At 43.8% G+C, this 25149-nt stretch overlaps 1 protein-coding gene and 1 pseudogene across 1 annotated transcript in view; both read left to right on the plus strand.

The window, feature by feature from the left end:
- The window catches only part of TRPC7 (transient receptor potential cation channel subfamily C member 7), a gene marked incomplete at its 5' end in the record, with an annotated part of 123545 nt that overhangs the window by 15975 nt on the left and 82421 nt on the right, over nucleotides 1–25149 (plus strand). Inside the window, one exon of the mRNA XM_049707869.1 lies at nucleotides 16367–16549. Within this exon, the coding sequence (XP_049563826.1) occupies nucleotides 16367–16549 (183 nt within the window). The remainder of the gene's footprint in view (nucleotides 1–16366; nucleotides 16550–25149) is intronic.
- Nucleotides 10373–10974, plus strand: LOC105748657 (40S ribosomal protein S4-like; annotated as a pseudogene).

A 25149-nucleotide genomic window follows, 5' to 3' on the forward strand; every position in this document is an offset into this window, starting at 1 on the left:
AAGAATAAAATGCAGTGGGTGCCCAAGCATGAAACAGTGGATTTCCCCAGGGATATCAGGAAAGCCATCCTGGAGTTACCTTCCGCCTGGTCTTAAGAAGAGTAGGGTTCTTAGAGGAAGTAAAGAGGAGCATCAGTCCAGACTTGGGAACACAACGGACAAAGGCACTGAGGTGAAAAGAACGGTGTATGCTCTTTTGATCAGAGAAATCATAAGTACTGATGTGCCTAATTTGGTTTTGGGGTTTTGTTTTATAATTAGCAGGGCTCTACGTTTTTTTAATTCCTACCTTGCCATCTAGTCATTAGACCCTCTTAATCAATAGCATTTTTCAGCAATCACAAGTAAATTTTTAAAAAATTACTTCTATACATATGCTGTGCTATAATTACTCTTTAAAAAAAGTTTCCTGAACATTTACTATTCTGAATCTATAATCAGGTGAATCATGACATAATCCTCTGGAAGGGTATGTTATCTGCTAATGCCAATTCTAAATTAGTGTTTCTCTGAAATGTTTTCACAATATACGGTAAGTACAAATAAGATGCATAGGTCATATTTGCTCTGAATCTCATTTTGGATCTCCTTTTAATTTGATATTTAAAAACAACAAAGTTATTAGATATCAAATAGACAAGACTGCAGTCCTGGCCAAGACAGCACCAAAGGTGAATACTCCTCTCCAGCACTGAGATTTAAGGGTTTAGCAAATTCACCCAAAGGAAAACAGGCAGGTTTAAACATTATAACTCACTCAAATTTTTTTGCTTACGTTGGTAAATGTGCAATTAATGTAGAAAATGAAACTGTTTATAAGAAAAAGAAAATTCACCTATAATCCCATCAGATACTACCATGTTATAATCCCATCAGATACTAATTTCCTTCCAGCCTTTGACATCCAAAGCACACCACATACTGAGTTCTTGCTTTCCTTCTGTACCTTAAATCCTGCTGGTACTAAAACTTAAAATATATCCCCAATCCATTTTCATCCCTACATCCTTACCACCACTCTTCTTGATCAGATGATCACAAGAGCTTCCACCACATAGGTGAAGCTGTCCTCCACATAGGGCCAGAAGGATCCCACTGAAGTGCAAATCAGACCGTGTCTTTCTCCCACTTAAAAAGCTTTGGTGCCTCCCCACTGCCTGTGGAATGAAGTTCAAGCTTATTATCATGGAGGACAAAACCTTCCATGGCCCTCCATGGTCCTGTCTACTTCCCCAGACTCATCTTCTGCTGCCCTGTGCCTCTACTTGCATAGTTTCCTGTATATTCATATAGCATGTTTTTTGTGCTTTTGTTTATGCTATGTCCTCAACTTGGAATACACTTCCTCCACTTCTTGAACTCAGTAACTCTGATTTATCCTTCAAGATCCAGTCACAACTTATTCTCTCCAGGGCAACTTCCCTGAATACCCAGGCAGGGCTAAGAGCCCATCTTTGACGATGATGTCCCAAAGCACTCAGCCTACTCCTGTCCCTTTATCATTCAGTTATTGCCACAATGATGTTGTGTAACAAACCACCCCAAAACGCAGCAGTCTACATGTCAACATTTATTGTCAGGTTTACAAGTCTTTGGGTCAGAGGAGGAGGCTGCTCTACATGTCTTATTCTGGGATCCAGGCTGCATGGACAGTGGAAACCAAGGGCACTCCAAGGGCAGAGGTCAGAACTCCCACAGAGACAACGGAAAATACATGATGCCTCTTAAGCCCTAAGTTTAAGGGTCACACACTGTAATTTCATGAACTAAAGCAAGTCCATGACCAAGTTCCCTACCAATGGGGAAGGAAGTGCGCTCGTCTCAAGGAGATGGGGAAGGAGGAAGGAAACATCTGCTAAACAAAGAGCTCATCTAACACAGTGCTCATGTCATAAATGGTAACTATCTTTCCAGTTGCTTGGTCCAAAAACCTCATTCATCCTTAACTCTTCTCTTCCTTTTTCTTGATGTCCAATCCATCAATAAATCCTCTTGGCTCTAGCCTTCGAAGACATCTAGAATTGTATACTTCTCTCCCCCTTGAGCACTTACTTTTCTGGTCCAGGCCACCTTCATCTCTCCCTTGGATAATTGCAACAACCTCTTACTGGGTCTTCAGGCTTCTGCTCTTGCCCCTTACAATCCATCCCATCCCAACAGCCAGGGTGATCCCCTTCAAGCATACACCAGAAGATCCTGCTAACGCCACTTCTTGAAACCCTCCAGTGACTCCCTATCTCACCAGAGAAAAAGCCACAGTGCTACAAGTGCCTCTTAGGGCTTTGGCCATCTGTCTCCTGCAGTTGCTCTGGCCTCACCTCTTCCCTCGTTCTCCTCTTCACCCACTCTGCCCCAGTAGTTGGCCTCCTCGCTGGTCCTCAGAAACACCAGATGCTCTCCCTCTTCTGCTTTGCACTCTTCTCCCTCTTTGTACCGGTGACCCTCTGTCTGGAGCGCTCCTTCCTCATATATATCTACATAGATAGCTCCCTCCTTCACCAACTCTCTGTACAAAATCACCTCTTCAGGGAGCTCCTGCCTAACCACCAATGTAAAACAGAAACCTGAAGTCCCCAGGCCCCCAGTAAAACATAAGCTCCACAAGGGCAGGGAGTCTGTTTTGCTTATGGCTGTATTCAAAGATTGAGAACAGTGCCTGGAACAGGGTGGGAACTCAATGACTATTTGTTGAATGAGCAGCCAGCACTGCCATATAATATTAGAACAACTGGGTTATGTCTAGTCTCACCATGGGTAGGCAGTGACCACATCTCACTTCTCCTTGCATCTCCAGAGCTGGGCACAGCTTCTAGGACACAGAAAGCACAGTAAGCACAGGCTGAACTGGCTGGAACATTTTGTAAGGATGGATTACTGGAAAGCACTCAAGCTTTCCATCTAACAGACTCTTACTGTTTCTACTGCTTGCCAACGGGGTTTATTTGGAAGGTAATGTTTTTCCAGGAATTACTATGAGGCTGAATGTAAAGAAACGCAGGTCTAATGGGCAGAGACCATGCCTGCCTTGCTCCTCATTTATCTCCAGGGTGCTAGCACAGTGCTCGGCATGGGGTAAATGCGCTATTCATTTCTGTTGATTAAATGAATAAATAAATGAATACATGAGTTCTTTTATGAACCAATCCACGGACCAAAGTGGCTTAGGTGTGCTTGTGGATGAAAGCTTTGGAAGGATCGAGGAACAGAGAGTTGTTAACTCAGCAACACTCTGCAGCTATACAGTATGCCTCAGCTCCAACACAGCAAACAGACCCGAAAATCATGCTTGCTAAAAGCCAGTGCACCATGAACAGCAGTCACCGTGCTGCCCCCTTTGGAATTCAGATGGCAAAAGCAATGCAGCCTCATCCCGCCACTCTCAGTTTCTCTGTGTATCTGAGGACTGAGCTGCAAGGTGTCCCAGCCACCGCAGGGGGAAATTCTGCAGACCCTCTGCTTCCCACCCATTTCCATAACTTCTCACCATGAAGACAGTGGTCCTGCATGGGGGAGGGGGACCTGTCACAGAATAGAGGTGGATGGCCCCTTGGTGAAAGTCATAAGACTGAAAAGGATGTGGGGGGGTGGACAGACTGGCACTTAAATAAGAGGCTTAGGGCCTTGGGAGCAACAGGAATGGCACATCCCATTAGGGATGACTTCCCCCAACATTCTGATGCCAACGCACCTGCTGGTAACTTAGAGAGCGGGGCAAACTCAGCTCTCTGGGCTCAGCCAGTCTTACTCCCGGCCTGCCCCTGGGTGCAGATACACAGGGTATTGCCTCACACGGTTTCAGCACATTTGACTCTTAGCAACAGGCCCTCATCTCTCTCTTCCTCTTCACCAGGAAGGACCCTGAACCTGCCCCTTCAGGGTCGCGCTCAGGGTTTTAGAGCACGTGCCAGAGCAGCTGGTATTTTTATCAGATGAGCACTTCCCAGTGTTAGTATTATGGAATTTGGAGTCAGCCATACTCAAGTTCCAATCCCAGCTGCCACTGAAGTCTCTGGGCCTCAGTTCCCCTTTCTATAAAGAGGAATGATAACTGTATCTACTTCCTAGGTTTGTCATGAGAATGCAATGAGCTAAATATGTAAAGCATTCAGCCCAGGGTCTGGCACATAGGAAACATTCAATAAATAATACCACAGTAGCAAAAACTGTAAGTCATATGCTTTAATACTGCCTCCCATTCTAATGGGCACAGAGACCAACCGATCATGCTTAGGTCGACCCCATGCGGGGGTAGGACAGGAAGGCAGGGGAAAGGTGGGGCTGCTTCTATGTAAGCGAACCATGGAGCTTCCTGAGGGTCCCTCCTTCTCTTTCAACTCGCACCTCTTGGCTAATTTCCTGAGTCACAGCTTTGAGCAATCCCTCTACCATGGAGCACTGACCTGTGGTTGACAGAGTGATGTGTGAGAAAGAGAGAGAAAGGGAAAGGAGAAGGAGATAGAGAGACAAAGACAGAGAGTGTGCAGAGCGAGGGAAGAGAGCCCTGGAGCCTCCAGGGAGGCCTGGAGCTGTGAAGCACTGGGGTGGGGCAAGGTTCACACAGGCAGACCTGCCTTCCTGTGTCTGTTCCCTGTGGTTCCAGCTGAAAAAGCAGAAAGCTGAGGAAGGGCTCTTCTGGGAGCTCAGCAAATGAGAACCAAGCAGCATCTTTAATCTGGATAAGGATGTGCAGAGTGTATGTGAATTCCTCTCTGGATACATGAGCGTGTTCGTGTTTATTTAATTATGAGAAGTTATGTAAAACGCTGGATAAGGTGCATAACCTATGCGTAACCATCTGTGGGTAAAGTAGCTGATACCCATCACAGTCCACCCGTTGGTGAACGTTCTCTGGCCTCTGGGCCTTTGCACTTGCCAGCCCCTCTTCCTGGAACGTCCATTCCCTGTTACTCTCCTCCCCACACCTGCCTCGCCCCTGTTAGCTTCTACCCATCCTCAGGGCTCACACTCTGCCTCCTCTTAGCAGTCCCCCATATTTGTAGTTGGGTGGCATATCCCAAGACACTTACGTCACCCTGTGGTCCTTACCCAGTCACTTGTCATTCTCTCTAGCAAGACCCTGAGTTCCTCAGAGGCAAGGATTGTATTTTATTTAGGTCTCTATCCCCAGTGCCTGGCACACAGTGGGTGCTCAAATATACCTGCTGAATTAGAATAAAATACTCGAGTTGCTCATCTGTTTCCTTGAAAGACAGCCTCTATTCTCCTTAGGCAAGCCTCTGAATCCATCAGAGGGGACTTGTTATAAAACCAACAAGCAGAGCAATCCATGACTTCTGGGACTTCACAGCGTCATGGTGATGGCTTAAGGAGCCCCTTAACGATGTCAGTAGCTGCCAGTTAAGTAAACCAAAAATCAGGATGGAAGCCAAAGTGTCAACAGAGACACTGTCAACACTGCCTGGCTAGGAAAGGCGGTGCAGTCACCTGCAGATTCAGCTCAGCACCCAGGGGCCTGCACCTTCACTGTGAATTATCAAGGACTCTGCTCCAGTGCCCTGCTCCAAGCTTCTGTCCTGCTACCTGCACCTTCCACCTGAGGACTGACACAGGTGAAGCTGCGAAATTAAATCCAACAGTGGGTGTGTCTGCTTTGTTAGAAAAGGCACTTGAAGACCAACACCCTGAAAGACAAATTTTCCATGTTTACACTCTCTGCTAACCTACAAGCCACATGCATCTTAATATTGCCTGATACTTGTCACATATTGTGTTAAGCAACTTATATGGATTATCTTATTTAGTTTACAACAACTCCATGAGGCAGAAAACAGTATAATCCCCATTATACAGATTAAGCTAGAACACAGAGGAAGCTTAAGTTATACACGCAAACACAAAGACAGTATGCAGCAGAGCTGGGATTTGAACTCGGACGCTCTGATTCTAGAGCCCAACCAAACACTAATCACCCAGTCATCTCCCTCATGCAAAGACTGATCAGCCCCGTCCCAAGAAATTCTAAGATCACCAATGGCTCATACACAGTCACCCTTCCCAAATTCCGAAACACTTAGGACACAGAGAACCCATTAGGAAATGCAGGGAGTAAGTCTAGGATGAATAAGGGAAAGCCTCCTGCAGAAGCCAAAGTATCAACAGAGACACTGTCAACACTGCCTGGCTAAGAAAGGCGGTGCAGTCACCTGCAGATATTTACAGATAATAAAGTCAAGGAGGGAGGCAGTAACCAGTGTCAGAGTTTGAGAGTCACACCTTTGAGAGGGTCACTGGAGCAGGGAGCCAGCCCTACCCACCCCACCCTGGGGTCAGAACCCTGGATTCTGAGGACCTAGGGGCTGTGTAAATCCCCCTGGGAAAGCCAAGGCAAGAAATGCTGGCTAGCTGATTCATGTGCTGGACTTGAACCACCTTTCTTGGATCCGAGCTCCTAAATGGAAAATAAATGCTGAAGGATATTTGCCTTTTATGATCCTCCGGAGCCCGGGCTTATTTATATGGTGAAGGTTAATGAAACAATCAAGTGTATGCATGAAAGCTAAAACATGGATTGAAACTCTTCAATTTTCATCCGCAATAATGAGCACTAGGCTCAGGTTCTTACCCTGCATTTCACATCCATTAATTATTTCAGTGACTCCAGTTACAATTAATAAGGATTCAGCCATGTGTGTTAAATCTTAACATTCAGTTTTCTCATCCATCAGCTGAGTGGGAGATGTGCAGAAGGGAGGGCTGGAGGGCAGGATGAGGCTCTGAAGTCCTTTCTTGGCTAAACTGTACTGATCCAGACCTATGTGCCCAACACATGCCATGCACTTCACCTGCTTTACCTCACTAAATCCTCACAATATAATTTCAGTAATTGTTTTAAACTCTCTTATGTCATTGCTGCCTCCCAGGTAACCCCTCAGAACCTGCACTTGATTCCCCACAAGGCTCCTCGTATGCCCCGCTCTGTCCTCACACCCCGCTTCTTCATCTCCAGATACGCTCCTACTTCACCCTCCAAAAAGCATAGTCTCCCCTCAGCAAAACCCCCCGTGTCATTGCCCCCTGCTCTTAGAGATGCGTCACCTTCTTGCTCTTTCTGCAGACAGGCTCCCCAAAGGACACACTTCCCCTGCAGTCCTCCCAGGCGGGGGCTGGCTTTCCTCTCACAGTCCTCATACCACTGGGCCTAGAGAAGGGGGGGAGGGAGCACACATCTCTCTTGCTGTTCCTCATGACTTCCAGACCTTTCTCCTTCTCTCCTCCCTAAGAACACTGAGTTCTGAACCATATTTCATCAGACTATGTCACCCATAATTCCATATCATTGGAATCTGCAACAATGGGTCAATCCCTGTCATTTCTCCAAGGTTTTAGTTACTGCTATTTAAATTCTTGATACTCTAATATATTCATAGACCATCCTTTTAACGCCCTGACTCAGTTTTATGAGCTCATCTCCTCCAGTGGTCTTACTTTAGTCACGATGAGCCTACCTGAGCCTATACCTGTCATGATCAATCAATGCAAACTCGCCATGATCTCTGACTACTAGCTCAAATTTTTACATCTCCCTCTAATATCCCAACTCTGTCAATCTTTTGCCTACCCCCAAGACTTCCAACTCACTAATCTAACCATCTTTTTTTCAATAGACCTTATCTTTTAGAGCCGTTTTAGGTTCACAGCAATATCGAGCAGAAGGTACAGTGTTACTATATATACTCCCTGCCCTCACACACGCATAGCCTCCCCCATTATCAGCATCCCCCATCAGAGTGGAACACTTGTTACAACTGATGAACCTACACTGACACATCATTAGCAGCCAAAGTCCATACTAATTTATATTAAGGTTCACTCCAGGTTTTATACATTCTGTGAATGTGGGCAAATGTATAATGACATATATGTACCATTGTGGTATCATGCAGAGTAGTTTCACTGCCCTAAAAATCCTCTATGTTCCACCTATTCATCCTTCTCACTCCCCAACCCCTGGCCACTGTGATCTTTTTACTATCTCCATAGTTTGGCCTTTTCCAGAATGTCATATAGTTGGAATCACACAGTATTTTTTAGCCTTTTAAATTGGCTTCTTTCATTTAGTTATATGCATTTAAGGCTCCCCCATGTCTTTTAATGGCTTGATAGTTCACTTCTTTTCAGCACTGAGTAATATTCCACTGTCTGGATGTACCACAGTTTATTTATCCCTTCACCTACTGAAGGACATCTTGCTTGCTTCCAAATTTTGGCAATTACAAATAAAGCTGCTATAAACATCCGTATGCAAGTTTTTGTGTAGACATAGTTTTCAACTCCTTTGGGTAAATACCAAGGAGCACGACTGTTGGATCATATGGTAAAAGTATATTTCATTTTGTAGGAAACCACCAACTTTATGTTTAAAGTGGGTTTCTTGTAGACAACATATAGTTGGGTCTTTCTACATTCCTTCTCCCCTGGAAGTCCTGTCTCCCTCCACACCAGCCTCAATTCCATGGACTATCATTACAATCTTCCCCACATACAGCTCAGTTCCACTGCCTCTCTCTTGATTTCTTCTATCTTTTGGCAAAAAAATACAATCCTGGTAAAATCTAATTGTCTGCTGGCACCCAGGGAGGTGAATGTGGTTACAGAGAATCAACCACATTAGCTGGTCTCATTTTAAATTTCTAACCATGAATTTCAAATGGGCTCTTACTGTTCTTCAGCAATAATGTCCTGTCTCCTTAATCAATTCACTCTTAAATCTCCCTAAAATCTATTTCAGACCTCCTCTCTTCAAACTTCCATCACTTTCTCCCCAATTCTTACTCTCAGCTGATAATTTTTCTTCCTATTTCACTAGAAAAAAAATTGAAACAATAGAAAGAAAATGTCTACAGAGTCCTACCACCAATGCATCCATCTACTAACATCCTCACTCACATACTTGACCTTCCCTCCCACCACAGATAAACCATATGTGATTCTATCCAAATTCATTCCTCTATTTATACACTATACCTAATCTTCTGTCATATACACTGTTGAATTACTGGATTCATACAATGATATACTGATACCATATACAACGACCAGCATAATTATCTACTGGAAAATTCCCATCAACATAAAAAATATTATGGTTTCTCCCATAAGGAGAAGGAGGGAAAGAAGGAAGGGAGGAAGAGTGAGAGAGAAGAAAAGAGAAAGCTTCTCTTGACTCCACTTCTCACACCAGCTACTTATCCATTTCTCTGCCTTCCTGTTTAATAAAACTCCTCTCTGTCTGTATTACTGGCTTCAATTCTTCCCTCTCTTCCCATTCTTTAATCCTCACCAGTCACACCCTCCACTCAAAACTGCTCCCATCAAGGTGACCAATGACCTCCAAGTTGCTATATCCAATGATCAATTCTCTGTCCTCCTCTTATTTGGGAATAATATTATACTATCAGCTTTATAAGGTAACTGTAACCATTTAATGAAATACTACAATGCTTAGAAAACTTTTATTGTAATCATTTCTTAAAAACTCAGCCTAAATGTCAAAAACAGAAAACAAAAACACAGGAGGACACATCTGAGACCCTGTGTTAAAAAAGATTTCTTAGCTTATGACACCAAAAGCATAATCATAAAATAAAAAGTGATAAATTTGGACATCACCAAAATTTAAAACTTCTATTTTTGAATGATACTGTTAAGAGAATGAAAAGATAAGCCATAGACTGAGAGAAAATATTTACAAACCCTATCTCTTACAAAGGAATTATATCCAGAATATATATAAGAACTCTCAAAACTCAATAATAAGAAACTCAGTTTTTTAAAAAACTAACAAAGGATTTGAACAGACACTTCATCAAAAAGATACAAAGATGGCAAATAAGCACATAAAAAGATGCTCAATATCATTAGCCATTAGGGGATGCAAATCAAAACCACAATGAGATACCACAACACAGAAAATAAATTGACCGTGGAGAGAACATGGAGCAGCCAGAACTCTCATAATCGGTTGGTGGTAATTGGCAGCTCTCCTAAAATTAAACATATACTTGCTCTATACTCAGCAATCCCACACTTAGATATTTACCCTGGAGAACTAAAAACTTATCTTCACACAAGAACCTGTACATGAATGTTTATAGAAACTTTAGTCATAATTGTCAAAAACTGGGAATAACCAAATTCTTCAATGAGTGAACGTATAAACAAACTGATACGTGCATGCAGATGTGAAATAAAAAGAAATGAACTATTAACACACACAACAATATGGATGAATCTCAAAGGAATTATACTGAGTGAAAGAAGCCAGTCTCAAAAGATTATATACTATATGACTCCACTTATATGGCATTCTGGAAAAGGCAAAACTCTAGGGCCTCTTTGTTCCATGCCCAGCACAGCTACAGCTCATGGTCCCAAGAAGCACTGCAGCATGTAGCAGCTTCAAAGCCCTTAATCTGGACAAACTGACTTGTCTGCTAACTCTGTGTCCATCCAGCAGTCCCCACAAGCTAGGAATGGTGGTCCCTTGTCACTTTCTTTAAGAAGAGACTTGAGTATGCCCTAACAGGAGAGTAAGTAAAGAAGATGTGCATAGAGCAGTTCACTGAGATGGATGGCAAGGTCCACACTGATATAACCTACTCTGCTGGTTTTTTGGATATCATCAGTATTGACAAGACTAGAGAAAATTTCCATCTGACTATCACACCAAGGGTCCCTTTGTTGTTCACCGTATTACTCCTAAAGAGGCCAAGTGTAAGTTGTGCAAAATGAGAAAGCTCTTTGTGGGTACAAAAAGAGATCTCTCATTTGGTAAGCCGTGATGCTGACACTACCCACTACTCTGATCTCATCAAGGTGAACATCATTCAGACTGATTTGGGGAGGGGCAAGATTACAGATTTAATCAAGTTCAATACTGATAACCTGCGTGTGGTAACTGGCGGTGCTACCCTGGGAAGGACTGATGTGATCACCAGAGATGAAGAGAAGTGAACAAATTCAGAGTATATTTTTAATATATGGATTAGACATGAGGGAGAGAGAGAGCAGAATCAAGGGTTTCTCCAGCATTTTGTGTTCTCCTCTCCAAGGGCCAGTCTTGCTCCCAGTCCAGTAACTAAAAACCACAGAAAGCAAGAGGTCTAGAGTTTGAAATCAGTGGTCAAAATAAGGTGGTAACTAATTAAAATTACCATTTACAGGCTTTATTTTTATTATCAATATTTATTTAGGTTTTTATTTATTTTGTTATTCGTGTTATTTCCTGTTAACTACACTAAGCATTTTACATTGTTTTGGTATCGATTCTCCCAATCATTATATGGGATGTATAGTATTCCAGATTAAAAACTGAGATGCAGAAGAGTTACATGGCTTGTTCTATTTCCCACAACTGACAAGTAGTAAAAAAGAAGTTCAAACTCCAGGTCTTTCTGACTTCAAAACCTGTGCACTCATCTACTACACTACAGAATCTGCTGGGTATTCAAATATCCATATCCCAGCCCACCCTTTATTTCTCCAAGTTAGTTGAGAGCCAGCCCCAATTAAGTCTCTAGTTTTAAGCGTGCTAAGTAGAAGGGAACACGCTGCTCACCAAGAGGAGGAAACATGGTGAGAGGGAAGAGCACAGGATTTGGGTCATACTGACCTGTCTTGAATCTTGGTTCTACCACTTAGTCGCTATGTCATCTTAGACAAGTACACTGCTCCAACAGATTCAACAAGCATTTACTGAGCGCCTATCATGTTCCAGGAAATATTCTAGGCTCTAATGATATACTTGTGAACAAAACAGCAATGATTCCTGCCCTCGAGAAGCTTACATTCTAGTGAAAGATATGGACAATAATTATAATAAATAATGGATGTCATATAGTCATAAGTACTATGAAGAAAAAAAAGCAGGAAAGGGTGATTGCAAATGGAGAAGGGTTACAATTTTTTAAAGACAGTCAAGGAAGTCTTCTGAGAAAGTGACATTTGAGCAAAGACTTGAAGGAGTTAAAAAAGTTGTTCATGTAGATACCTGGCGAAAGAGCATTCCAAGTAAAGAGAATAACTAGTACAAAGGTCTAGTCCATGCCAAGTGTGTTTGAAGAATAGCAGGGGGGTCAGAGTGGCTGGAGTGGACTGAGGGAGGGAGAAAACCACAGGAAATGAAATCAGTGAGAGAATGGAGAGGCTAGATAATGTATGTCCTTATAGGACAGTATAATGAATCCACTTTTACTCTGAGTGGATGGGGAGCCACTGGAGGGTTTGAGCAGACCAGTGCCATGACCTGACTACTTTTCCTAAATGTCTGACTGATGTATGGAGAATAGACTATAGAAGACCAGGATAGAATCATAGAATCAGGGAGGCCAGTTAAGAGTCTCTTGGTTAGTCCAAGCAAGAGATGATAATGGCTTAGACCAAGGTAGAAACAGTAGAATTGGTGAAAAGAGGTCAGATCTTTTATATATAGATAGATAGATAGATAGATATAGATATATAAATATATTTTTTTAGAAGGTAGAGCTGGTAGGATCTGCTACTAAATTATATGTCTGTTTCGAGAAGAAGAGAGGAATCAAGGATAAATCCAAGATTTTTTGTCCTGGACAACTGAGAAGTTGGGGAATACTAACAAGGTGGAGAAGACCAGGTCCAGAGTTAGTTTCATTAAGTTTGAAATGCCTATTTGGCATCCAAGTGGAAATACCAAGATGGTAATTGGCTATATCTGACTCAAGTTCAGGAGAGAAGGCTGAGCTAAAGACATAAAATTTGAAGTCCTCAGCATATGGATGGTATCTAATGATCTTAGACAGGATCACTAAGGCAATGAGTGTAAACAGACGGGAGAATTCAAAGGACTGGGCACATCTTTGGGGCATTCTAAAACTAAGACATCAGGGACATGAGAATTAATCAACAAAGATGCAAAAGTACTCATTCAGGAAGAAAAACCACAGAAAAGTATGTTATGCTAGAAGCCAAGTGAAGAATGTGTATCAAGGAGGAGGAAGTGATCAGCTATGTCAAAGCACCTAACAGGTCATGTAAGATGAGGACTGAGAACCAACCACTGGATTTAGCATATGAAAGTCACTTGTGACCTTGGAAAGACAGTCTCAGTGGAGGCAATGGGTAGAGTGTGAAAGCCTTACTGAATGGAATAAGAAAGAGTGTAAGGAGGACAACTGTCAACTATGAGTGTAAACAAGTCTAATGAGGAGTTTTTCTATAAAGTGGAACAGAAAACTACAGTAGTAATTGGAGAGGGAAGTGGAGTCAAGAGGAGTTCCTTCTTAAGACAAGACAATAGCAACATGTTCGTATACTAAGCCAACAGAGAAAGGAGAAATTAACAGTGCAGGGGAGAGAAAGGAAGAGCGCAGGAGCCATGTCCTTGAGTGGCGTAGGGGACTGATATCCAACACACAAGTGGAGGAGCTGGCCTTAGATAGGAGCAGCAAGAGTAAGAAGAGGGAAGAGAGTCCATGAGCACAGATGAAAGTAGACTATGTGGATGGTGTGAACATGTGAAGCTTCTCTTCCAATGAGCTCTATTTTCCAAGTAAAATAGGAAACTAGGAGGGGGATGACGTGTTAGAAAACTGAGACTAGAGAGGTATGAAACGCTTGTTTGGGACAGGGAGGAGGGTAAGTTGCCCAGGAGCGCTGCGGACTGCTTGAGGTTGGAGGTAGTGAGTTTACAGCACGCCTGCTTGGTGCAGGTGTGTGCTCTCCAGCCGCGTTAACTGTGCAGAGGCTGGAGCAGAGTAGTGGAGAGCTAGACGCAACCAAGGTCAGGCTTTCATCCAGTGAGGAGGACAAAATAAGAGGAGGGTAAGAGAGTTGATGTGTGCAAGGATGATGATAAAGACTACCCATAAAAGAGAAGCTCTGCAAGGAGGGAGACAGGGACCTGAGGGGGATGAAAACCAGTGAAAAGGTGGTGTGGTCAATGGCTTGTAGGTTTCATGGAATCAAAGGACTGCTAGAATTAGGATCCCAGATGAAGAAAGCTGGACATACAGGAGGTAGTGGTCAGAGAGAGGGAGACCTAAAGTTAGGGTCGTGGAGGAGCTGCAGTTACTGGGAATAACTAAGAGAATGAATGGTTGAGTTGGAGTTGAGGATAAGGTCACTGGAAAAGATGGTGTCGAGGAAATGAGAGGGCAGAGTAATGGAAGGGACATCTTCTTGGGTACTGAAACCACCAATAACAACAGCAGTTAATGCTGGGAGAGCGACAGTAAGACAGAAGCTAAAATCTTCAAGGAAGGTGACAGAGTAACCAGAGATGAGTAAGTGACCAATATAAGGAAAAGTGGATTCAGCCTGTTAGTTTCTCTCCCTGAGTCTCAGTTTTCTTGCTTGTGAGCTGGAAATGCTGACAGTCCTTCTAACATGAAGTTTTTATAAGGATTAAGTAAGATGATGGAGGTAGAACAGCTGTCACCCACTGGGCCTGGCAGACTTCAGTGTGCAGGAATATGGAATTATTTGTAAAAGGGCACCTGTGAAGGCTTAGGTATATGTCTCATCTTTCCAACTCAAGTTGAGGAGTGTGGCTCAAAGGCTCGCTGAGCTCAGGGTTGACCCATTTCTCCTAATCATCACAACTCCGCAGAGATGTGCGCCCATGGCTCTCTCTGGGAGGCCTGGGCCTGGCATGACCCTCCCGTCTGCATCTATTCCATGTCCCATCTACCCATGTCCAGGTCATCTCTGTCTTCCTGGCAGGCCCAGGCCTGCCTCCTCCAGCCATCTGCAGACACCAGGCATGTTGCCTTGCAGACTGATACAGAAGGCAAAAAGCAAACCAGCCGTTTGGGTTGCTCTGGTGTGTATCCCTTTTTTATGGCCCGGCGAGCTGAAAGAGCCCAGGGAAGTGCAAGTCTCTAATGAGGTGGTACCTTCTGTTCTGAACTGCACTGAACCCAGAAATGCGCAGAGGCTCTGGGACGGCACAGTCTGACTTGCCCATGACAGTCTGCCTGAGCTGAGCGTCATTTTTCTACCCAGCATTTCCAAAACACCCTGCTTATCCCTAAATGATATATAGAAATGAAGGGTAGCCACTCTTGTCTGAAAACATTTTCTTGACCCTTTTCCTTTTAGCAAACAGACATTTATCAACACTTACTTCTTTCTCTAACGTAAAGGGACATTTTGAAGCAGCAGTGCTGCAAGGAGAAACGAATCATTAATTTAGAAAAATTGTTGAGCTTCTGCAGTTTTTCAGCCTCCCATCTATGTGCTGAGGAATCCAGGTTCTGGAAAAGCAAAACTGCACTCCTATCTACCAACTACTATTTACCACTCTCAGGGCTTTCGACATTGATTAACACTGAAAGTGACATTTGGTTCTTGTGTTGCTTCTGAATAGACTTGTTTCAACTAAGAAACCAATAAGGAAGCCTTTAGGGGAAAATATTTTGGGGGCGTAGTGGTTTGAAGGTGACATGAAACATTCTTTTGTCCAACATTTCGGATCGTTATCTGGAATTGAAGCAGTGTGTTTTAGGGGAGAGAGAAGTTGGCATGTCACTAGGAAAGGCAGTCAGCCTCTGAAAGATAATTTAGAAACGTATGCCTAGGGAGGAGATGAGAGAAACCCAGAGGCAACTCATTAAAAAAAACAAAACAAAACAAAAAGGAGGTCAAGGTCTGAAAATGATTATTCAACAGGCAAGTAATTTAAGGTGTCATGATTTGCTGTACAAAAGGATCTGTGGTAGGAAAGGATTCTGTTAGATTTAAATTACATTTGATTTTTAAATTTATAATTTACAAGCAGATTTTCCAGCACGTTAAAAGAAAGCACACCTGTGTACATTTTTCCCCCAAATTTAGCATATCAGCCGTATCTTTCCAGTAAACTTCCTGCGTAGAGCAGTTGCCATTACAGATCGGTAGTAAATGATTTAAGTGATATTTCCATCAGCCTTAAAAGTGCATTTCCTTATCACTCCTCCCTCAGATGTGGCTCAAAATTAGGCAAGGAGAACTGCTGCTTTCAAAGAGCTCAGGGTGGGCTTTGGCAGGCTTCAGAATTACTTAAAGAACGAGGTTAAAAGATTCCTGGGCCTCATCCCCAGGAATTCTAAGTCAGTAAGTCTGCAACAGGGCCTGGAAATCATAGTTATAGCATGCACCCAAGGTCACTCTGATAGAGGTGGCTGAGGAGCACACCTTGACGACTCTTGGCTTAGAGAAGATGCCCTCTAGATTGTTGTGCCCTGCCTTCTGGATCCAGCACACCCTCTGGTTCCAACGCACTCTAAGCTCACGCTTGGTGCACAGCTTTGCTGAGCGACACTGCTATGCTAGGCAAGCCCACCTGTGGGGCTCAGTGTGACACACCCCTGATTTCTCTTTATTCTGTTAGAACGATTACAGGAAGTTATCTATGCAATGCAAGGATTTTGTGGTGGGCGTGCTGGACCTGTGCCGAGACACAGAAGAGGTGGAAGCGATTTTAAATGGTGATGTGAACTTCCAAGTCTGGTCCGACCACCACCGTCCAAGTCTGAGCCGGATCAAACTCGCCATTAAATACGAAGTCAAGAAGGTAAGCTTCCCCACCGCCCCCGGCCTTCCCAGCTCCAGGGCTGTTGGCCTACCTTTGTGTTCATGCTTGTTTTCTGTTCCCACAAGGGGATGGTAACAACACTGAGTACCCGACTTGCCTCTAGACAGGGAACTTCCAGAACTTCCAGACTTGCAGGACTGCTCAGAGCTCCTTTCTTCACCCCCAGCCCACCAGGAGAGAGAGGTGAATCATGACAGTTACTCCGTGAACAGGCTTCCAGCCTGGAGAACAAAAGAGCAGATTCTCAACCTCCAAGCCACTAGCAAGGACAAGATTACAGTGAACGCTCCCATCAGCTAGCAGGCCGATTCCCAAGCTTTCATGAAAAACATATCACTCAGCTCTGTGAACAGCATTTATTGAGCTTTCCCTGTGTGCCTGGGGACTTGTGTAGAAAATGTCTTAGTGTAGAGGATTTGTGGGATCCAGGGTTCTGGGAGGCTCAGAGGAATTTCACTCTCAAGGCTTATGAAAAGCTTTAATAGGAAGCATGACTAGACTTTCAAAAGAGTAAGTCCCAGCTCCTCAATCAACCTCAAGGTGTCTTTAATGGCCACCAGCACCCAGTAGCCCTCACACCCACAGTGGCTGGTCAGACTGAGTCCCTAAGGAGCAAAATTCAATTAGGGTTCCACTTTGGATATACTCTGGATTCTTTAGAATCTGCTCTTATGTTAGACGACATCATTCATCCTGATGAAAACTGCAGAGCTCCAAAGACCCATATGCTTAAATACCAATGTGCTTTCCACATAAGCAAGATGGCTGATCAGTCTTTAAGGGTTCGGTTTTTTTTTTCCAGCTCTTTTACAGGGTGACTACTGGGGGGGATTTCCAATGCCCCCAAATTGGCCTCTTGGCATTTCTCCTCTTGTCTGATTATCTTAATTTGTGTAGGATGAACCATCCTTCAAGAAACCATGTATATCTGTGGTAATCATCTAGAGAGAGCTTCCAAGTCTGATAAAAATCTTCCTGTCCTTTTACTTTTAATAATAATCAAAAATTCTAGGAAAAATAGCTTTTTTCAAAGACTCTGAGTCCTGAAGATAAAATTGATAAATCATGGGAAATGTGGCCTTAGATTAATCTTCAGAAGCATAGAATTACAGGAGGGGAGGAGTCAGGCTGCAGTTTCAAGTATGTACAATCCTATTTACTTAGTGTAGGGAAACTCACTTTTTAGCTTATCTCAAGGGCTCACTGAGGCGCTTCAGCAAAGCACAGCAATCCCTTCCTAAAGGTGCTGAGATATCCATGATCTTGGGGTTCAAAGAAACCCTGCGGAAGAGACTGCTTGGTAATGAATGGTAACAAGCCTGAGTTTCTAGCATTTCCTTCCTTCCCCAAGCCACAGTATTCTCCTGCTTCCCAACACAGGGTGAAAGGTGAAGATGTATTTGACACCCCAAAGAAAAGACGATGTTTGGCATTTGCAGATTTACGTTCACAGTTTTGGCTATTCACAAGCAATTCCAACAGCCCATGAAAATGCAAGCATTCACCATTTTTCTGAAACATAAATCCAACTGAGCAACACAGTCACTGAGGGTAAATCACTGAGCAAGTCCAGAGTTTGGCTACCACTTCAGAGCCTATATGTTCCTTCTCATTGTCAACTACCAAGTACAAAACAGCCCTGGTGATGGATGAGAAGAAAAAGTGAAAACACTCTATGAACATGACAGTTTTGGTCAGAATAAAGAGGTTTTGTGAGGGAAATTATTTACTCTAGTGGTATTTGCTAATTAGGAGAATCATAAAGGTCTCAAGAAACACTCATCATGAATGTCAAGTGTCTGCTGCAATCCATAGGTAGGAAGATGATAAATGACCTGCATAAAATGTCAGCCTTGCTCATTTCAAAAATCTCCAATAGGTAATTCTCTCAAACCACATATGCCATCATAGAGAGCAGACTCACAGTTTTCCTTGACATTTATTCTATCGTGAATTACCAGCGAAAATACATAATATTTTAAAATCTTATTGATATTATAATGAGATTTCATTTTTAATTTATGAACTTTAGAATGCTTGCATGGGCACAATCTAACCCTGGGTCTTTTAATTATGAAACAACTAGCACCAAGGCTTATTTACACCTGACATATATATATGTGTCGTAAGGCTGGAATATAAAACCATAAAAAAATTCCTAAATCTCTGCCACATATCAAATCAAACCATTAATTCAGTGATTAAAACAAACTAGTTGTTCTTGGTAGTTCCATGAGCTGCTAATAGGTGACCTTAAAAAAAGTTTTTGTGTTCAAATAAATTTAGAGACCTTGAGTTAAGCAGAGTCAAAAAGGTTTCTTTGCTTAAAGACATTATAGAACCTTGATCATGCACTGCTACTCTAAAAGAAGAAGGGTACAATGTGTATTACTTGACCACAGAACTCCCTTTCTCATGGAGCATCTGGTAAAACTAGTTTTCCATGTAACAGTATTTGGGAAACTCTAATACAAAATCAGCCTTTATATTTATGAAATGCATAGATCTGAGTGAAATGGGTGCCACTCTGTGGCTGGTACTGCACCCAAGATCATGTCCTTCATTTGAATGTTTGCCTCTCTTTGGGCATCACCCTCATGTCTGGTCCTCTGGCTGCCTCAGCCATAATGTCAGCCTCTGTTACATAAAGACAATTACCCCACCATGGCACAAGGGACCACCTGGTAAAGAGGAAGGAATGATGAAGGGGATGTCAGGAGATTTCTAGCATGATTCTTACATTTAATGACCACATGGTCTTGGATAAGTCTTTGAAGCTCTATGGGCCTCATTCCCCTTCTGAAAAATAGGCATATATGCTTTTGCTTCACAGGGTTTCTGTGAACTTTCAAATGAACTGATATGAGGGTAAATGCTTTGGAAACTGAAAAGGTCTCTACAGCTCCATAGGAAAGCATCATGACTGTCATTCAGTAATGCTATGCTCCCCCTTCCTTGGGACTAGACGGGTCCTTTTATCCCCAGAGATATTCCCTAGCTTGTCCTTTGTTATCTTCCCAGAGAATGCTAGAAATGTCCCCCTGGGTAAGGACATCATCCCTATAGCCTAAAACTCCTCCCCCAAAGACCAAAAGGCCTTGTGAGGATATGGCTGTTCTCCATGACTTCTGCCTTAATTAATAGGGTGACTCAGCCTTCCCACTGTGTTTGGAAGGCAGTGTTGGAGAAGTGGCTAAGAAGGTACCCTTAAAAGTTAATCACGGTCCAACCACTTATTAATGGGGTCACTTAAGCAAGTCACTTAGCCTCTCTGTGTCTCACTTCCCTCATCTATAAAGCTTGGTTAATAATGCCTACTTTATTGAATGGTTAGAAGAATCAAATGGAATAAAGCATGTGTGCCTCAAATAGCCCCAGGCCTCACCAGCCTGTGGGTATAAATGAGGCAGTATGAATACACACATTGCACTGGCTTAGAGTCAGCGTTCACATTACTTAAGACATTTCTGTTATCCACCTCAGCCCCCCCAAGCCTTTACAGGCCACAGTCCCTTCAGAAGCCAAGCATGCCTCATGAAGAAGCAAGGATGCTTCTTCCCCATACCGAGTCACAGCTCAGCCCAGAAGCAACTCTACCTATGCTTCACAGATAAAGAAAACAATCCCTCCAGCTCTGGCCTACAGCCCCAGTATATATACAGGCCTTGGTCTTCTCCCCCAGGGCCAACCTGAGTGACAGACATCTTGCAGACTCCTCCATTTCTAGCTCTGTCTCCAGGGAACATGCATAAATATCCTTCTTAAAGACTCTCCCCTCCCCCTGCATATCAACTCTAAATAAATGCTTGGGGACTCTGAGTCACACCAACTGGGAAGGCCTAACCAGTCTGTGATCCATTCAGGTTCAGCTGGCCCAGTCTGCACCCATAAAGAAAGATCAGTGCAGTGTCTGGCACAAGGTCATTGCTGACTGACTGGTTACAGAGACAAGATGCTTCGTGCCCTTTTCAACTTGTCTAACTGAAGGCTCACCTCGGAGCCCTTCACTCTCATCCCTTCCCCTCTCTCCTCGTTATCGCTTCTTCATTCCTAGGCTTACAGTGAGGCTATTTTCCTTTCTCTCCCCTATGTCATCTCTTCCTCCTTCCTGACTTCAGGTCGGCCTTAATGGGGATTAGGTGCATCTCCATTCACTGAAAGAACTTTGTGGGCGTGTGTCCTCCAGGTTCAAAGCGCCAAAGGAGAGTGAGACCTGGAAGGTCCTATTTGCTACAATAGAAGCCTTAACTCCACCTGTAGAGGAGATGGAGGCCCCTCTGGACATACTTAAGCCAAGGTCTGCTACCAAAAAACATGCGAACACATGAATATTTTGTCCAAAATTGTATCACTGTCATTGCAGAAAGCATGTCTATTATTAGGCAATGTCACCAATAAGGGTGGTTAGTTTAATCTGACAAGTTGTTTTAGCCATGGCCTGTAAGCCCTACAGTCACTGATCAGCCTGCAGGGGATCCTGAGGAAAGTAAGACACAGTCTTGCCCTCAGAGAGCCATCAGTGTGGGGGGTAAGGTGCAGACAGACAGGCTCTGACCACAGCGGCAACAGCCTCTGCACTTTGCTAGCTGCGCAAAGCAGAGTTCACAGCAGTTGCCTCTTTCAGACTCCAGGTGGCCCCCAGTTCTAGCATCTTGACATGTGGCTTGATTTGGAGGATGCAATTATGGTACCAGCTATCTTTCCTTCCAGCTGATGAGACCCACCCACTCTCCTCAAGAAGCAGCACCACTCAGCAGAGCCTTCCAGATCCCAGAATTTCAGAGGTGCCCTTTCCTGACTCTGCCAAGCTCCTGGGTGATTCCTGGACCAGAAAGCTAGTATCACATGAAATAAAGACCTGGGACAAGACCATGGGAGGGGGAAGGATGCAGGCGGAACCCTCACTAGCCCTACTTAGTAACACAGTTCCCTTTTTCTTCACACTGCTGTACTCAGGAAATAATATCCCCTGTGATTTTCATTCACTGGCTGACTCATCATTTAACTAACATTCACTGATGTCTACTACATCACCAGCTCTGTGTTCAGCACTGGAGAGACTGAGAAGACCCAGGCCTTGTCCTTGAGGGGGGTTCATGTAGCACTGGAGAGAGATGTGTGAACAAAGGGTCACAATCCCGTCTGAGCAAGGCAAACAGGAATGGGAAGGGGGCAGCACGGGGGTCAGAGGAAGCACTGACCAGCTCAGTCTAGGCCTCAGGAAATGTTTCCCAGAAGTGGAAATGCTTGAGGTAGGGCTTAAAGGATGAGAGGTTCTGGAAGGGATGGCAATTTAGGTAGAGAGAGGTTAAAGTTAAAAAGCCACAGATATCTTAGGAAGAGTGGCACGTTTATGAAAGGAACATGTTTAGAGGGGGATGTGGCTGAGGCTGTGCTATTGTGGGAAAGAAACAAACTGGAGAGTTTGTCAGCAGCAGATCCTTGAGGGTATCATATGCCACGCACAAGGAACTTGGACTTTATCCTGCCAGCACTATCCTATAGAATTTTCTATGATGATGGAAATGTTGTTTTCTACCATCTAATATGGTAGCCACTAGCCTCATATGGTTAATTAGCACTTGAAATGCAGTTAATGTAATTATGAATCTGAATTCTTAATTTTTTAATTAATTAAAATTTCAATAGGCACATGTGGCCAGTGGTTACTAAACTGGACAGTATGACTATATATCCTCATTCATGCATTTAACAAGCTTTCTCTGAGTGACTACAAAGTGTGCTGTGCTAATCACTGGGGATGTGGTAGTGAATAAAAATGACGTGATATGAACCATGGTGGGGAAGATGGATATTAATCAGAACATCACACCAATAAATTGTCATGTTCCAACTGAAGTCAGTGTTATGAAGCAGAAAAACATGGTATTACAACTTCTAAAGGCAGATATGACCTAATTGGGGAGGTCAATAAAGGCTTCTCGGAAGAACTCAACGCTTGCTCTGAGAAAAGTTAGCCAGAGGTGGGGAGGGCATTTCTGGCAGGAAAACACATGTTCAAAGCTGTACAAAGGCCCTGTGGTGAGAAGAAATACAGCCTATAAGAGGAACTGAAAGAATGTGAATGTGGCAGAGTCAGAAGGCATGAGGAAGAGTGGGGTGTGGGATGAGTCTACAGAGGCACACAGGAACCGGAGGCTTGTAGACCATGCTAAAGGATTTTGGTTTTGTTCTTTTTTAAGGAACACTAGGAAGCCATCAGAGGAATTTAATCAGGGGTGGTTTTCTCAGGATAGAAAGCCTCTGAGAAAGGCTGAAAAGCAAAAAGGGTGGGTATGGGGCTTCCCTGGTGGCGCAGTGGTTGAGAGTCCGCCTGCCGATGCAGGGGACACGGGTTCGTGCCCTGGTCCAGGAAGATACCACATGCCGCGGAGCGGCTGGGCCCATGAGCCATGGCTGCTGAGCCTGCGCGTCCGGAGCCTGTGCTCCGCAACAGGAGAGGGCACAACAGTGAGAGGCCTGCGTACCGGAAAAAAAAAAAAAAAAAAGGGTCGGTATGGATGCAGCAATATTGTTGAGCAAAAGGGACAGACTATTAATCAAGACACGTGAAGTTATGCTGCGTTAACAAGCAAAAGTTGTATTGGCTTTTAACACACACACACACACAAAAACGTTTATTTATTGCTCATCCTATTTCCATCTTGCAACAGAATTCAGAGGAATTCACTCAGGAACCCAGGCTGATAGAAATGCCACCATCTCAAATGTTTCCACCCTGCCAAAGGGAAATCCAGCCCTGGAGAGTCTCACATCAGCAATTAAATGCTTTCACCTGGAAGTGACACACATTGTTTCTACTTACAACTCACTGTCAACAATTAGTCACATCACCCACCCCACCACAAAAGGGGCCAGGAAGTGCTGAATAATCCTGCCATGTGTTTGAAAGGAGACAAAAAACTGGAGCTATTTGGTAAACAGCACTAATGACCACCAACAGGAAAAAAAGTTGAGGAAATTAATATTAAAAGCATCAACATCTCTATAAATCGGAAGCAGAATCACCCTCTGAGGTAGAAGGCAGCCTGAAAAAATTTTCTTTAAAAAGGTTTGAGAAAAATTCTGTGGGAGATGGGAGGAGAGAGCGCTGAACAGTAGACCCAATAGCTCAGCCAATACTACAGACTGTAAATTCTTTGCAACAGCATGTGCTCTCAACAAAAATGGAAAATCTCTACAAAAAATGGTAACATACCAAGTCAGTGTCCTCCATGAACCTCAATTCCCTGCTGTGAACTTCATTTCAAGATTCTTTCATAGAGATGGAGCCCAGAAGTGCACAAAATGTGCCCACAGAGGAGAATACCAAGGAGGGAGGGGCAACCTTAGAGGGGAGGGGTGTGGGGGGAACATTCCCCCAGCATCACCACCCTGTCTAAAGCTGGGCCAGGGCCTCTAACAACAGCGTAAGTCTGTTTGTTCTTTCCTCCAAAAATCACCATCTTGTGCACATTTGACAGTCATGCCATAAGTTGGCCCGTTTTTCTACCTGGAAAAACTCCCATAAGAAGAAAACAGAACGTGTTGTGTAGCAGTTTATAGTGTCATGGCCAGGAGCATGCCGGCTCACACTCTCCACTTACTAATATGTGGCTTTATTAACCTGTCTCAAATTACTTAACCTGCTGGCCTGCAGGAGCCCCTTGGATAAGGCAGATGCTACTACTCCAACCCTCAAAAGCCTCCTGGCCTAAATCTGTGCTAAGAGAGACAATGAGGCTCAGCAGTAGATGCACAACTGGCTGAAACCCCTCACCCTAGTGTGGTGACCACAGGTAGGGACACTAGAGACAGCAGCTGACCTCTACTGGGGTTCTGTTTCATTTCCTCCGCCTGCAGACAGCACAGGGCCAGCGAGCAAAGGGAATGTGGGGACACTGGGGCTTTCTAGAGGACGCCTGAGAGGCCAATCAGACGCTCACATGCTCTGAGCAGACATTCTCCCACTGTGTTTTCCTGCTGAGGCATCATTTCAACAGATGCTCAGAGTTAAGAAGACCAGAGCTGTCACAAACACAGTCTGGCTGGTCAGGCACTACCCCAAACTGTGCTGCAGGATGTCCAGGAGCTGCCAAACGCTGCTGGAATCCATCGGTATTGAAAGCATCAATCAGTGTCCTCTTCGGGGATTCCTCTCAGCACTTTCGTGGCCCCAGCTGGCACAAAAATGACCAACGTCCATTAATCTCTTGGCTCAGAGCGGCTATCTTTTGCCTAGGAAAAGTAGTCTTGTTTTTCTCAAGCAACAATCCTAAGAAGAACTAACGCAAGTATGTATGTACCCCTTTTCTGCCTGGAAAAACTCTCAGGAGAAGAAAAATAAAACCTGTTGGGCAGCAGCGTACTGTTATGGCTGGAAACCTGACTACACATGTGCAAATCCCAAGTCCTTCATTTACTAGATAGGTGGCTTTAGATAAGTTATTTCATCTCTGGGGCTCAGTTTTCTTATCTGTACGGTGGGGACAAACAATAGTACCTAATAAATGACAATCAATGTTTATTAACACATAATGTAGCTAGAACACAGTTAGTGCATAATGCTAGCTAATGGA

Source organism: Orcinus orca, chromosome 3, assembly GCF_937001465.1.
Source record: "Orcinus orca chromosome 3, mOrcOrc1.1, whole genome shotgun sequence".
NCBI lineage: Eukaryota > Metazoa > Chordata > Mammalia > Artiodactyla > Delphinidae > Orcinus > Orcinus orca.